This window comes from Elephantulus edwardii, unplaced genomic scaffold (genome assembly GCF_000299155.1).
Source record: "Elephantulus edwardii isolate Elephantulus edwardi_28Jun2011 unplaced genomic scaffold, EleEdw1.0 scaffold00136, whole genome shotgun sequence".
Lineage (NCBI taxonomy): Eukaryota > Metazoa > Chordata > Mammalia > Macroscelidea > Macroscelididae > Elephantulus > Elephantulus edwardii.
The window spans coordinates 9,250,740-9,266,387 of NW_006399886.1; the positions used below are offsets into that span (position 1 = coordinate 9,250,740).

General features: G+C 36.5%; 1 protein-coding gene across 1 annotated transcript in view; it reads left to right on the plus strand.

The window, feature by feature from the left end:
* LOC102862055 (ephrin type-A receptor 6-like) overlaps positions 1 to 15,648 on the plus strand; it is a 1,552,036-nt gene that overhangs the window by 1,097,385 nt on the left and 439,003 nt on the right. The window contains 3 exon segments of the mRNA XM_006894142.1: positions 4,132 to 4,240; positions 9,943 to 10,013; positions 14,089 to 14,214. Coding sequence (XP_006894204.1) covers positions 4,132 to 4,240; positions 9,943 to 10,013; positions 14,089 to 14,214 — 306 coding nt within the window.

Sequence of the window (15,648 nt, forward strand, 5' to 3'; positions counted from 1 at the left end):
TCTGATATACTTTGGACATATTGCAAGGAGGGAGCAATCCTTGGAGAGGGCTATTATGTTTGGGAGGGTAGAGGGACAGTTCAGGAGGATAAGACCCTTGATGAAATGGATTGACTCAGTGAATGGAGTAATGGGGGTAAGTGTGTTGAAGAGAGTGAGCTTGGATCAGGACAGAGCATTGTACATAGGGTCACTATGAGTTGCAGGAGACTTAACAGCACATAACAACAACAACATCCACTTACATAATCTCTTCCATCTGAATTTGGATACTTGACTATAGGGAAATTATATGCTCCATGTTAAAAAAACTCTTGTGCTATATTATGTAATTTACAAACACAGCAGTAACTGGGTAAAATTGTTTAAATGCCATCTTCTTTATCATCAAAAAGGTAATGTGATTTTCTCAAACAGCTATTTCTTACCTTTTTATTATTCAATAATTCTCAATGAGAAAATGTGACATTTTAGAGAAAAACATTAATTCCCATTTTACCAGAACTATTTTGAAGATTAGAAAATTGAGTGAAGTCCTCACAAAAAAATTTCAGTACATTATTTATTGGATAAGATGTGACTATTTATCTTGTCTCTGCACAGATTATGAGCTAAACTCAACGTTAAAATGGATTGCTTGAGAAAATCTTAATTCAATCATAGTGACTAAAATTTAATTCCAAGGTTTAATAAATTTCACTGAAAAGTGAGCAAATGACTATTGGGGTTTTATTTAACATATAGATGTACTTTAAAAAGCTCTAGTATTTTAACTGCTTGCTTACTGACTTAATAGCATCTACAGTCCAGATTTTTTCTAGAAGATATATCATTTTTATCTACATATTATTACTCTGGATATAAATTTATATCTAGTGCACTGCATACCTGATTCTTAGGAAAACATCTACTGCTGTGGAAGCCTTAAAATACTCAGGTTTAATAAATTGTTACTATAGAGAATTCAGTGACATATTTTGGTAATATGCATTGTTTTCTATAGCCAATTTGGTTAGGACGTATTATTTATGTTTGTCAGAAGAGATGAATGTCAGAAGAGACTCTAAATCTTGCACTAAAGTGCTGAGAAGCCAAAGCAAATGGAAGAAATCAGGAAGGTAATGAACTGAACAGAAGATTTCAAAGAAAACCGTTATAATGAAATGTGCAAAGACCTGAAGTTAGAAAATCAAAGGGATGAATTTGTTTGGCATTTCTGAAACTGAAGGAACTAAAGAACAAATTCAAGCATCGAGGTATAATACTCAAGACACTATGGAAGAACAAGGAATAATCCAGGAAGCATTAAAAGAAGATCAAAGGAGTTGTATATGAATCACTGTTAAAAAATAAAAAATAGCTGACACAGAAGGATTTCAAGAAACACCGTATGATCAAAAGGCCATGATGATGAAAGAAGAAATTCAAGCTGCTCTGAATGAACTGGCAAAAAATAAGGCCCCAGGAATTGATGGACTTCAAATTGACGTATTTCAGCAAACAGATGCTGCCCTGGATGTGCTCACCAGGTTTTGTCATGAAATCTGGAGGACAACTACCTGGCTGACTGACTAGAACAGATCCATATTTATTCCTATTCAAAAAAAAAGGTGACCTGACAGAGTGGAAATTATCAAAGAGTATCACTAATATAAAAAATAAGCAAAATCCTTTTGCAGATTATCCAAAAACAACTGAGAACTGCCAGGAATACAAGCTGGATTCCGAAGAAGTTGTGGCATTAGAGACATTATCGTGAATGTCTGATGAATCTTGGCAGAAAGCAAAGAGTACCAGAGGAATGTCTGTGTTTCATTGACTATGCAAAGACATTTAACTGTGTGGATCACATGAATTGTGTCTAACCTTGAGAAGAATGGAAATCCCAGAACACTTAATAGTTTTCATGTGAAACCCATACTCAGACCAGGAAGCAGTCCTCAGAACAGAGCAACACTGCATGGTTCAAAATCAGCAAAGAAGTGTGTCAGGGATGTGTCCTGTCATCACACCTTTTTGATCTACATGCAAAACATCATTCAGGAGGCTGGTCTTTATAAGAAATAATTGGGTTGATTGGAGAAAGACTCATCAACAACCTGCAATATGCAGATGACAGAATCTTGCTTGCTGAGGAGGACTTGAAGTACTTGCTGCAGAAAGTCAAAAACTCTAGTCTTTAATAGGGATTGAACTTCACCATCAAGAAGAGTAAGATTCTCCCCACTGAGCCAATTGGCAGCACCATGGCAGAGAAGAGATTGAAGATGTTAACAATGTCAGCTTGCTGGGTTCCACAGTCAACACTCTTGGTATCAGCAACCAGGAAATTAAAAAAAAAAAATTGCACTGAGAAAATCAGCTGTCAAAGACATTTCCAGAGTACTGTGAAGCAATGATGTTAGTCCAGAGACTAAACTGCACCTGATCCAGACCATGGTCTTTGCAATTTCTTACTATGCACCAGAGAGCTGGACAATAACTAAGGATGACAGAGGAAGAATTAATGCCTTTGAGTTGTGGTGCTGGAGCAGAGTCTTAAACATACGATGAATAGCCAAATAGGTTTGTCTTGTAGAGAGTGAAACCAAGTTTCTCCTTGGAGGCTAGGATTTTGAAGCTCCTTGTCACATACTTTAGTCATGTGGCCAAGAGGGACTGCTTCTTGGAGAAGGACATTATACTTGGAAAAGGAGAGGGGCACAGCAGAGGAAGACTCCACATGATATGGATTGACATCGTAATTAGGGTAATGAGAGTCATATTTTGGAGTAAGTAAGACAAGTTCAGGATAGGGAAGGCTTTAGAGGTGTTGTACATAGGGTCACTATGAATGGCAGGTGAATCAACAGCATATAAGAATAACAATAACATTTATGGATGTAGTTTTATGGTGGTGTTGGTTTTTATGTGTCATTGAGTTGACTAAGACTCTTAGCAAACTTATGAGCAACAGATCTGATTCTTGCCCTATCCTGCACTGTCCTCATGATAGCCAGCATGTTTGAACCCATTGTGCAGCCATGATGTCAGTACCTTTGGTTGAGGGTCCTCTTCTCTGTCCTTGGCTCTCCACTTTTCCCAGAATGATGTCTTTTTCCAAAGACTAAAGCCTTCTGACAATATGCCCAATCAAAATAAAAATGAATCAAATTTAATTGAAGTTAAAGGATATAGAAACAATTGCTTGGTTTAGTATTTAAAATACTGCTAATTATTATGTCAAGGCATAACATTGAAAGAAAATATATTGAAAACCAAAATAAAACACGAATGACTAAATTCTGCTCTAATTTTGTGTAAGCTTGAGCAGTACTTCAGCATCTCTGGTAATCAATTTCCATACAAGAGCCATGATGACATGGTGCATTTTCTGTTGAACTGCTAAAGAAAAGATTGGCATCCACTTCCTAAACAATAGGCAACATGCCTCTGGAAACTCTATAAACTTTAGTAAATGTTGATAGTTAGGGAAAAGCTTCAGGCATTTCGTTCATAGGGTTGCTATAGTCATCATGCTCGACTCGATGGAAATCAACAATACACACACAGACATACACACTCACACATATGTTTATATAAAAATTCCTGAAATATAAGTGAAATGTATAGTCTATATACTTTTATGATACACTTTTGTCATTGTAATCTTAAAATTTGAATAGTCTTATTTCATATAGTTCTTTTAAATGAAATTCCCATTGATCTAGCCACCAAAAATACTATCTATAAAGCTTTGTCTGATGACCATAATATTTAAAAGAAAATAAAAAGGAACAGAATAAATAAAAATAAAATAAAGCAAAATCCTCTGATCTAGCAGCTGATTTAATTTTGTAAACCATACTTAAAATTTTAAAATGTGTTATACTAACAGTTCATCTGCTTTCTTGGTATTTTCTGACAAACAAGAAAGAGTTATGAATCAGTCTATGACCTTGACTCTTTAGCCCTTAGGTTAAGCTCATTTATTTTTTCTGTTTACATTCTATACAGTAAATACTGAAATAAAGGTTGAATGTGGTGAGTTGTTAAGTACTCGCTCCGATATTTGCAAGCATATAGTTAAGATACAGAACAACTTAGTGAGCTGTTCCCAACAGAAATCTTAACGTGGTGTCTGTGTTTCAGCTTCTGACATGGCGGCAGAACAGGGGCAAATTCTTGTGATTGCCACAGCAGCTGTGGGAGGATTCACGCTTCTCGTCATTCTCACTTTGTTCTTCTTAATCACTGGGAGGTAACTGAAGTCTATCAGATTATTTCCAGAATTTGTTAATCATCACAATTTTAATAGTCTGTGTTAAATAAAAAGTTTAAGAGATAGTTTGTTTCCATTACGTGTGATAGTCTTGGAAAATTCTGCTCTCTTTATAGGTTAAAAAGTCAGAAGCAACTTGATTGCATTGAGTATGTATATTTAAGTGGGTTGGTGGGTGGATTTTTATTGCTGAAATTTTTTTTAATTTTTATTTATTTACTTTTAATAAAATTTTTATTTTTATACCGGTTTACATATAAAGTTTGTATACATTATTTTTCACAGCAGATCATTCCCATTTCCTTTACATAACCCTCCCTCCACCCACAAAATTGTGCAACTCTATGATTAACTCCACTCCCACTCTGGCCCATGCTCACCCCTCTGCTCCTCCTCCCCCCACCTTGGATCCTTATACACATTCTACAATAATGGTCTTATGCAGTATTTGTCCTTATAGAACTGAGTTAGTTCACTCAGCATAATGCTCTCCAATCCGTCCCAAGTTAGGTAGTGGTTTTCAAAATCATTGCTTGTGTGTGCTGCATAGTAAACAAAGAGCAAGAGAAAAACATTTTTCTTTGACCACAACCATTACATGGGATTGAAACTATGAAAGCTATTTATCTAAATCACATTTAAAAAACTTTATAAGTGCACCTTGGAAGTTGTCAATGATAACTGTATATCCAGTAAATTGTTTCTGAACTTTTCCTTTATTATATTAACATTATGTTATGAAAACAATTTTTAAAACTATTTTTTCTTGGAAAAATTAGAAATTGAACAGTTAAAGCTATTTATGAACTTGTAGTTGTTGCAGTTAGATGTCATAGAGTGTATTTTAATTCCCGGTAAGTGCACAAACAAAAGAATACTGCCCCGTAAGATTTTTCAAGGCAATATTGCACTGTAATCAGGAAAGCATGTAGTTCAAGGCCACCCTGCTCTGCGGGAGAAGGATGGGCAATCTCCTCTTATGCATTTAACTGCCTCCAAAATTGAGGGTCACCTATAGGTGGATTCCAACTCTAGAATACACAACAACAATACAACCTTTCACAGGAGCAGACTGCTAATTTGTTCTCTTGTGGAGCCAACTGGAAGAATTCAAACTGCAAATCTTTTGGGTTACAGCTGTGCACACAACTAGTCTGGTAGTAGGCCTCCTCTGTGTTTACATACTTGTGATATGTCCTAATTTAGATGCTGAAAATATACTATTAAAATGTCAGTATTTGGTGGTATAAACCAGGCATTTCTATTTTAGGCTAATACTGAAAAACAAAATAAACAGTCACAATAATATCCTTGAGATTGAGTTTCAGAGTACCTTTTTTGTATTGAAGGACAAGTAGCTCATAGAAAAAATGTAGTCTCCAAATTAAGAATTTATAGGCAAGTTGGAAAAGATGCATAAGAGTTTGTACAGGCTTTCTCTAGGGAGTTCTGGTGGCATAGTTCACTAAATACTAACCCTAAGCCTCTCTGGCTGTTCAAATTCACAAGTGATTCTGCGAGAGAAAGACGGGCAGCTCCTCCAATGTGATTTACAGCCTCAGAAACCAAATAGAAAGTCAACTCTGAATCAGTTCTGACTTGGCAGCAGTGAACCTCCTGCTTTCAGTGTAAGAAAGGAACCATAGTGTGTTGGGCTTGTTATCAAAAGATTAGCAGTTCAAATCCACCAGCATCTTCTGAAGGAAGATGAGGCAGTCTAAGTAAAATTTACAATCTTGAAGACCTGTTGAAAGCTCACCATTACTCAGAATCTATGCAACAGCAGTAGGTTTAAGTTTGTCTGGGCTGGTGCAAAAAGTTCTGATGATAAAGTAGTTATAACACTCAGCTGCTTACCTAGAAGCTGGTAATTTGAACTCACAGTCATTTTGTAAAAGAAAGTCATGGTAGTTTGCTTCTGTTTTGCTTACAGCCTTGGAAACCTTATAGAAAAGTTCTACTTTGCTGCTATAAGATTGATATTAACCAGAATTGATTTGGTAATGGTAGCAGCTTTGATGTGGTATGGTTAGTGCTGGTGGGAGAAAAGGCTCTACATTTTTCAATTATTTAAACGCTATACAGCAAGTAAAGGTGATTATGATGAAGAATTTGTTGCCTGTAGGGGTTGGTTCAGTCATTTCAAAGAGAGGGCAAATAAATGTAACATTAAAAGACAAACATCAGTTTTCCTTGAGTATTGTTCATTTTCATAACCCAAAGATTGTCATTTATGAGGGGAAAAAGGTCATATGAGAGAAGTAATCATAAAGTTATTCTGATAAATATACCCTTGTGGGCATATTCCATTGACACCACAGAACAGCCTATCACTGTTCAGTTATTCTATTGGAAAAAGTTCTCCATTTTTCTAGACTTCTCCCAACTCTTGCCATCATCACAGCTTTAGAACTATTCTTTTTATAGGAGAGAGGGAAATATTTTATTACAATATCAGGTTAGAAAGCAAAATATTAAATCATGTATAGACATAAATATGAAATACAAATTTATTCACTAGCAGAGGTCAAAGGATTACAAATAAAAAGCCAAAAACTACAGATCCTGGCACAAGTCAAAGCAAAGTTAAAATTCTGTTGGTCTTATCTAATGTTTTTAGAAAAAAAATAGAAAACGATGATTTTAGAAAAAAAAAAGAATTTGAAACCAGCAACAATAGCAAAATATTACAATAAGAAGGAAATGTGCAACTCTGTAAAAAGGAAGAAGAAGGAAGGGGGCATGAGCATTTTGTTGCTCATAAATTCACAATGGCATTTGATTGGACAAGAAAGGAATGAAATGAAGATTGTTACTAGAAAAGTATCAGTAAGGGGAAGAACATACTTTATCAAATTTTCTTTTCCATCTGTATCCTAAATGCTGCTTATACAAGGTGAATCTTAGAGCATTATTATTTTAATAATACTTTTTTATTGAGTGAGTCTCATGCAGTTTAAAGATGAACAGTTTTACAGCCCAAAAGTTTGTTCAGTCATTAAATACAATGAAGTCTCATGAGGAGGTCTCAATTACTAAGACATAAACTATATCATTTTAACTAGACAGGGATCACATTGTCATGAGGGTTACCTTTAACTCAGATATATCCTTAGTTTTCATTCTGAAAGTTCCTTTGATAAATTCTGGAATGTATGAATTAAAACTATAGAACAATATCATTGATTTCACATGCAAGCAAGATTCTACTGAAGGTTACACAAAATCGACTGGAACAATTTAACAGCAGAGAACTGCCAAAAGTCCAGGCTGGGTTTAGAAGGAGTCATGGTACTAGGGATATGGTAGCTAATGGTAAATGGGTCTTAGCTGAAAGCAGGGAATACCGGAGGAATGTATATCTGTGTTTCATTGACTATGCAAAGGCATTTGACTGTGTGGATCATAACAAACTGTGGCTGACTCTCAGAAGAATGGGAATCCCAGAACACTTGCTCATGCTAATGTCAAACCTATATGTGGACCAAGAGGCAGTCATCAGAACAGAACAAGGAAACACTGCATGGTTCAAAATTGGGAAGGGCATATGCCAGGAATGTGTCCTGTCTCCATATCTTTTCAACCTGTATGCAGAACAGATTATCCAGGAAGCTGGGCACTATGAGGAGAAATGTGGGGTCAGGACTGGTGGAAGATCTATCAACAATCTGCGTTATGCAGATGACACAACCCTGCTTGCTGAAACTGAGGAGGACCTGAAGCGCTTGCTGCAGAGGGTCAAGGACTGCAGCCTTCAATATGGATTGAGGCTCAATGTCAAGAAGACAAAGATTCTCACCACTAGACCAATTGGTAGCATCAGAATGGTTGGTGAAGAGATTGAGATTGTTCACAGCTTTAGTTTGCTTGGCTCCACAGTCAACACCCTTGGTACCAGTAGCCAGGAAATTAAAAGATGTATTGCCATGGCAAAGTCTGCTGTTAGAGACTTCTCCAAAGTACTGAAGAGCAACAGTGTCTTTCTGGAGACTAAGGTGCATCTGATACAGGCCATGGTCTTTGAAATAACTTGTTATGTATAAGAGAGTTGGACAATGACTAGGGAGGATAGAGGAGAATTGATGCCTTTGAGCTGTGGTGTTGGAGAAGAGTATTGAGTTTACCATAGATTGCTAGGTAAAAAACAGATTTATCCTAGAGAGGGTTAAACCGGGCACCTCCTTGGAGGCAAGGATTCTGAGGTTTCGTCTAACATACTGGTCCTTGAAGAGGAACATCATGCTTGGTAGGGTGGACAGACAGCGCTGGAGGGGAAGGCCCTCTATGAGGTTGATTGATTCAGTGACTGGAGTAATTGGGATGGGTGTATCAGAGACAATGCTATTGGCACAGGACAGAGCAGAGTTTAGGGCTATTGTACACAGGGTCGCTATGAGTCTCAAGTGACTCGATGGCACATAACAGCAACAACAATTTTATTTAAACAGCCATGTTATCTTTATCCCTAGTTGTTGAGTACCTTAGATTCAGAACTGACCCATAGATAACCCTCCAGGAGGTTTCAGAGGCAATTAATTGCATGGGAGGAGATTACCCATAACATCGTGAAGGAAGTTGATTTTAGATTTCTTTATATTAGTGATTCAATATATAGAGCAAAATTGAGTGGAATTCTTATGTAATGTTTATATGCTCTTTGTAGATCATAAGTTCACATCTGATTCTCTCATGTAGGGTAACAGTAAACCACAATTAAATAATTTACATGTTTGAGAAAATATTTTATTGCAATATCAGTAAGTATTTCCTTAAGGTGTACATATGACAAGTCAGCTATGATACAAATAATTTTCATCCAAATAACTTAAGAAATGAGTCTTAAATACTGTCTTAAGAATACTGATGTATTACTCCAAATACTATTTTTAAAAAATAGCTTAATGATGATAAAAATTTGTACTGTATTATTGTCAGCTTTCAATTTCAATGTTTGCCAATTTACATGGCATAAAACACTGCTTTAGTATTTAAAAGGAACAGATTCAATTACATTAGAATTTTTAAAGTTTATTTTGAAATAGCTCTTAAAAAGTTTGGAGAGGAGCAACGATTATAAATTATTCTTTGAAAACTGTGAGACATTTCTGAATAACTAGGATTTGAGGCATATTTAATGTTACTGATTGAATTGTGTAGTACCAATGTTTCCGCTTAAGCATTTGGAGTTAGCAATTAGATAAACTGTCAAATCATAAAGATGTTGATGAATGTAGCATGTTGAAGAAGCCCTGTGAGATAAGTACCTGCTTCTGTGCTACAGAGCATAATTGTCCCTAACAGAAAAAGAGAACATATGTCTATCAAATTCCAGGTGTTAAAAAATCATGTTGATTATCTCTGAAAATGGAAGACAATTGTCTAAATTTCTGAGGCTCTGATAAAAAAAACCCCATCTTCTGCATTTTTAACATTTAATGCCTTTCTACATATCACTGATTATAAAATGTTTTCTGAGAGGCCTACTTTCTTGGATCAGTCAATCCACTTGACTATTTCTTTTACTTTTATGTGGAGCTAATAAAGAACTTTTTAATCTGTCCACATAACAATGTTATAAAAAAATGATCTTTGTCCATAAATGATATGTATTGATGTAACTCGTGTTTCAATTGGTTTTGGTTATTAATTTTAAAATGTGATTCTGTTTGCCTTTTCAAAAGGTGTCAATGGTACATAAAAGCCAAAATGAAGTCTGAAGAGAAGAGAAGAAACCACTTACAGAATGGGCACTGTAAGTAGTGCAGGAGCTCTTTCCAATGTTTTAGATTATTCCAGAACCTCAAGATTCTTTTTAAATTTGCATCCGTTGGCAAGTGTAAAATGTGCATTGGGAGCAGAAATCACCCTCAAACTCTCAACATTAAGACTTCTTTGTTTCTAGGTTTCTGGTAGAATTCACACCTGTTTCACATTAAATGATACTAGCATTCCCCAACTCTGCTGCCTGGAAATACCACAAACTGACTTTGCTAAAAATACAAGTTGACTGATTATATCATTGTAAATGCTTCATTACTGTACACAATGGCTCCAGAAAGTGAGATTGTTTTATTTAGTGGAACAGTAGCTATAGAAATACTAAGTAGTCCTTAGCCCTTCTTGCAAGAACTGTCATTCAAATATAAAACAAATCAATTTACAGTTCATTAATACCGAAAAAGAAAATTTTGCTCCTCGACTCTTGGAATATGTATGAAATCCTTGAGCTGACTCAAGGTTATATTCATTTGAAAGATCTCTTCCATACAAGCTATAATTACCACTGGAGCAGGTTTGTTAATTGCCCCTCTCCTCCTTTACGCCCACCTCCACCTCCACACCACAGTCTATAAGACTGCTTCTCTGTGGTGAGACAGCAAATTAACAAAAAGTGAAGCTCACTAATTAACTGCAGCACACAGATAATGTGTGAAGCCACATATTTAACTCATCTTTTATTTCATATTGAACAAAAGGAATAAGGGTCTGTGCAATTTGCATCATCTCCCAGAGGCAGAAATGGGATAATTACACACTTTTAGGAGGGTTTTTGAGTTATTCAAAAGACCACATGTTGCTGTTATGTACCCTCGAGTCATTTGTGATTCATAGCAACCCTATGTTCAATACTAACCTTACTCTATACTAAATCAGTCTCACTGACTCCATCAAACCTAATCCTATCACCCCATCTCATCCGGGGTCTTTCTCTTCTGCTCTGTCCCTCCGCCCACCAAGCATGATGTCCTTCTCCAAGAACTGGTCCTTCCTGGTCACATGACCAAAGTATGTGAGAGGGAGCTTTAAAATCCTAACCTCCAAGGAGAAAATTGGTTTCACCTTCTCCAAGATAGACCTGTTTATTCTCCTGGCTATCAATAGAATGTAGAATGTTCGATACTTTTCTCCAGCACCACATCTCTAAGGCATCAATTCTTCTTCTGCCATCCTTAGCCTTTGTCCAGCTCTCTGATGCGTAAGATTTCATGGTTTCTCAAAAACGTGGTCTGAGAACCGTGATTACTCCTTAGAGATCTAATATAATCAAGAATATAGTCAGTCAAGGCATATGTAATTTTAGTAAGGATGTTCTACCATACTCTTTTCAAAGTTCCAACCTTTCAGAAGTCTATCTTCAGGACTATTTCCCAAGGCAGCTTGGGTTCAGTTTGAACGGCCAACCATTTGGCTTGAATTCAACTGTTTAATTATTCATCCAAGCCAGAAACTCTTTGTATTCCCAGTTATTCTTTTGTGTAATAAAGTTCTCCAATAAATTATCTGCAAAGTATTCTTTTGTGCAATAAATTTAAAGTTCACTGTTCAGGAATGGGAGGAGGGGGAAAGCTGAGAGAGCTCAGGGCTGGTATGGGAGAAATGCAGACGCTGAAAACAGATGCAGAGACTTAGATCCAGACACCTGGCCAGATGACTTATGCTGGGAAAACTCAAAATTCACTGCAGGGCATTTAGTTACTGAGATGCAAAAGAAAAAGGTGCTCCTGAAGTATTTACTGTTTTCCAACAAGCAGTTTAGCATAAATGAAACCAGCTGGGCCCAGCAAGAAGCAATGAAAATAACCCAAGGCGGAAAAGGGAGGGTAGAAGAGAGATAACAAACAGAAGCTTAAGAGGGTGGTGACCAGTCAAAGTAACAACTAGATCCTGTTAACAAAACTAGAACTAAATTTGAGGAGGGTTTTTCCCCCCTATACTACATATTTTGTGTTTCAAGAAAATAAAAAAGGTGATATTAATTAATCTATGCTGTTGAAATAAGTATTTATATGAAATCACTGAAAGATTTGTTAAGACTTTGTGTAAGTAAATGCATGTTATAAATGTGTTCATAATTGTTACAACCATTTATGAATTAATAAATAATACCTGGTGTCTATACCTAAAGTAATGTTAACAGCTTGACAATACATTTAATTAACAAAAAAAAAAATTTCAGATCCACTGCTACAGAGTTTTCCTAATTGATGATAATTCTCTATGAGGCTCTGTGAAGGATTACTTATCATTCTTCCCTGGAGCTGCACTTGTGGATTTGTTCTGCCAGCACTTCAGTGGCAGCTGGAAAGATGTCCAAAGGTCCTTATAGAGTTGTTTAGATACCACAAATCATATAGTAATAAAGCCCAAGTGACACAAGCAACTTGCTATTTTCTGCTAACATGAAGATTGATGGTGTGACCATGTCTATGAGCTCCATGAAAGAATTGTTTAATGAAATGCTCCCATAAAGACTACCGCCAAGAAAACTACAGAGCACTACAATGCTGTAACTCACTTGGTGACTATGAGGTCTCAGCCAGTTGGAGGACAGCTCACAATTATTACCCAGCAACAGCCACTGTGGTAAAGGCTAAATGACCAGCTATTGAATTTATAATATTAATAACAACTTGACAAAGTTAGCATTGGTCCAGTAAGGTTCATTAAGGAGATAGTGTAACACAATCCACTGATATGAATCCCCTAGCGACTCCACCAGAGAAAGATGGAGAGTCTTCTCCTTTTAAGATTTACAGTCCCAGAAAACAATGGAGTCTCTATGAGTCAGAATAAACTCAGTGGCAGTGAATGAGTTAATGAAGGTTCACTAGATTTAAAAATTAATGCTAAATTTGTGGCAGAATGAATTATGTTCTGTTTTGCTATTCTTCAATTAAGTGTTATTATGGTGTCCTTAAAAAATATAGTGAAAAATCAATCACTGTTTAGAACAAAGCCTGGGGGTGTAGTGTGTTACAAGTTAGTCAGTGGCTCAAATCCATCCCCCACTTCTTGGGATAAGCCAGTCTCCCATGACGATGTACGGCCCAGAATCCTGCTTGATAAGAGGATCTTCGTGAGCTGAAACTGACTCAGCAGCATTAGGTTTTGGGTTTTCATTAGTTTTCAATAGACGTTTGCCGTATGCTCATTATCTGTGAAACAATACATAAGGCATTTGGAAAAATACACAGATCCATAAGAAACGATCCTCATTTCACTAAAGTTGAAGTAGAAAGCAGACCAACAAGCAAAGAGAAAAATTAAAGAAAAAAAAACAATAACAAAAAAAAATCTTTGATGACTACAGAGACAAAAATGAATATTCAATCACACACACTGACATTTTCTAGGCATCCCTATTCTTCACCCTAACAGCTTACGGGCAGTGAGTACTACACCCCCATCAGGGTGTAGCAGCTGTTACACAAACAAGGGAACAGATGTGAGCCTTTCTTGCCTATCTTTTACTCCAAGTTAGACAGAGACTCATTCCTGGACTGCGTGCAATCTGGCATGAAAGCAATTCCAGGAACACAGAGAAGGGCCAGTATCCTTAGCAGCCCTCCCTGGCATACTGTTTTGGGATCCCTTCTTTCCCATTGGAAATTTTCTGTAACTCTAAAAGAGTAGGTCATCATGAGCTTAGGGGAGCCAACTATTTAGAGTACATAGTCTAGGAGGGCACCTAAGAAGTTTGTTCTGAGAGGAAGCTTATGCTTCATTTCCTCATCAAATTGATGCCTGAATGAGGTCAGATGTAATATATGCCTGTATTAGTACATATGAAAGTTTATTAAAGTGTTTACATACCTATGTAAAATTTTTTTTCTATAACCTGTATGCATCCATAAGGTAATTTTAAAATAAGAGGCAAAACACTTTGGGATTCTAAGCACCCAAATTTTAATGTGAATGGAAGAAGGGGAAGAATTTGAAAGATTTTAAGTAATTAAAAATAATGGATATTTTAGTATGTGACTTCCCATTTTAAATATTTGTAAGACATGTAGTTGCTACAATCTCTGTTCAATCTTTTCTTGCAGTACGCTTCCCAGGAGTAAAAACCTACATTGATCCCGATACATATGAAGACCCATCCTTAGCAGTCCATGAGTTTGCAAAGGAGATTGATCCGTCAAGGATTCGAATTGAGAGAGTCATTGGGGCAGGTAAATTTAAAATGTACACTTTTGAAAATATAAGTCGTTATCAGTTTTATAACCAGTTTATCCACATTATATTTTAAGTCTTAAGATATTTAGTCCTTCTAAAACTTTAAGAAGCAAGGAGAAAAGTAAAATGAAGATTTCTTTTTCTTATACAATTTTTAAAAAGCTCCATGGGTGCCTTATTTAGTTTTAAAACAATAAGAATATTCTCAAAATTTGGAATTTTTTTATACTAAGACATCTTTCAGTAGAGATCCAAATTGCTATGAAATTAGAATGTGTCATAAAAAACAAATAAAACAGTTTGAAGACTAGGGTACACTTGACTCAAGCCAAGGTATTTTTCAATCCTTTTATCTGCATCTGAAAGTTGAGTATTGAATAAGAAACACCTACAAAGAATTGATGACTTTGAAATGTGGTGTAGGTGGAAAGTATTGACTGTACCACGTACTGCCATGGGAATAAACAGATCTATCTTAGAAGAAGTGCCTCTAGAGTGCTCTTTAAAAAGCAAAAATTATAAAGGCATCATGCTTGGAAAAGTTAAGGTTCAGCAAAGGAGAGGAAGACCCTCTACAAGAGGGTCAACGCAGTGACTGTAAAAATGGATTTTAATACAGAGGAGATTGTGGGGATAGCACAGATTGAGAAAGAGAGCTACGTTGGCCTAGTGGACAGAAAGTTACACTACAAAGCCAAAGGGGCTTGATTTTAATCTGCGGCCCTCAGGCCGGGTTCAAATTGTTTTCCTGTCAAACATTCTTCTAGGTGGTATAGCACTGGTCTGTGCGTTGCTGTACAGAGGTAACTCATGGTTGCTGTGATGCTGAACACCAGGAAACTGACGTGCCAAATGTGGTAATGGGTACCCATAGTGGACAGTGTTTGCTGGAGCTTCCCAACTAAAACAAGCCTGGAAGTAGGAGCGGCATCCACTTCCGAAATGACTTGCCTCTGGAAACCTTATGTACGAACATTGCTCAGGCCATTCGTTCATAGGGTCACTATGAGTTGTCTACGGCTGACAGCACCTAACAGCAACAACATACATTGGTGTCTACTCAGTAACTCCTAACAACATCATCAAAAACACATGATTTAGAGATTTATTTTGAAAATACAATTTCAAGAGTTTGCCTCAGGTTATTAAAAGTTCACACAAATCCTGCATGGATATATTCTATCATTAAGAAATAATGATGACCTTATTTTTGTCATGACAGGAATTCAGAGTGAAGCCTGCATAGTGGAGTGGACCTGGGGGGGGAGGGATTGTAAAACAATGAAAGAATTTTTCTATTACTTTTCCAAGAGAGTAGTGTACTAGGGGGGAGGGTTGGGAGGGGAGAAATGTGTAACAATGAATGAATGGAAATCCAAAGTCTCTGTAAATTTTCATTGAAATTAATAAAAAATTTTTTAAAAAGACTT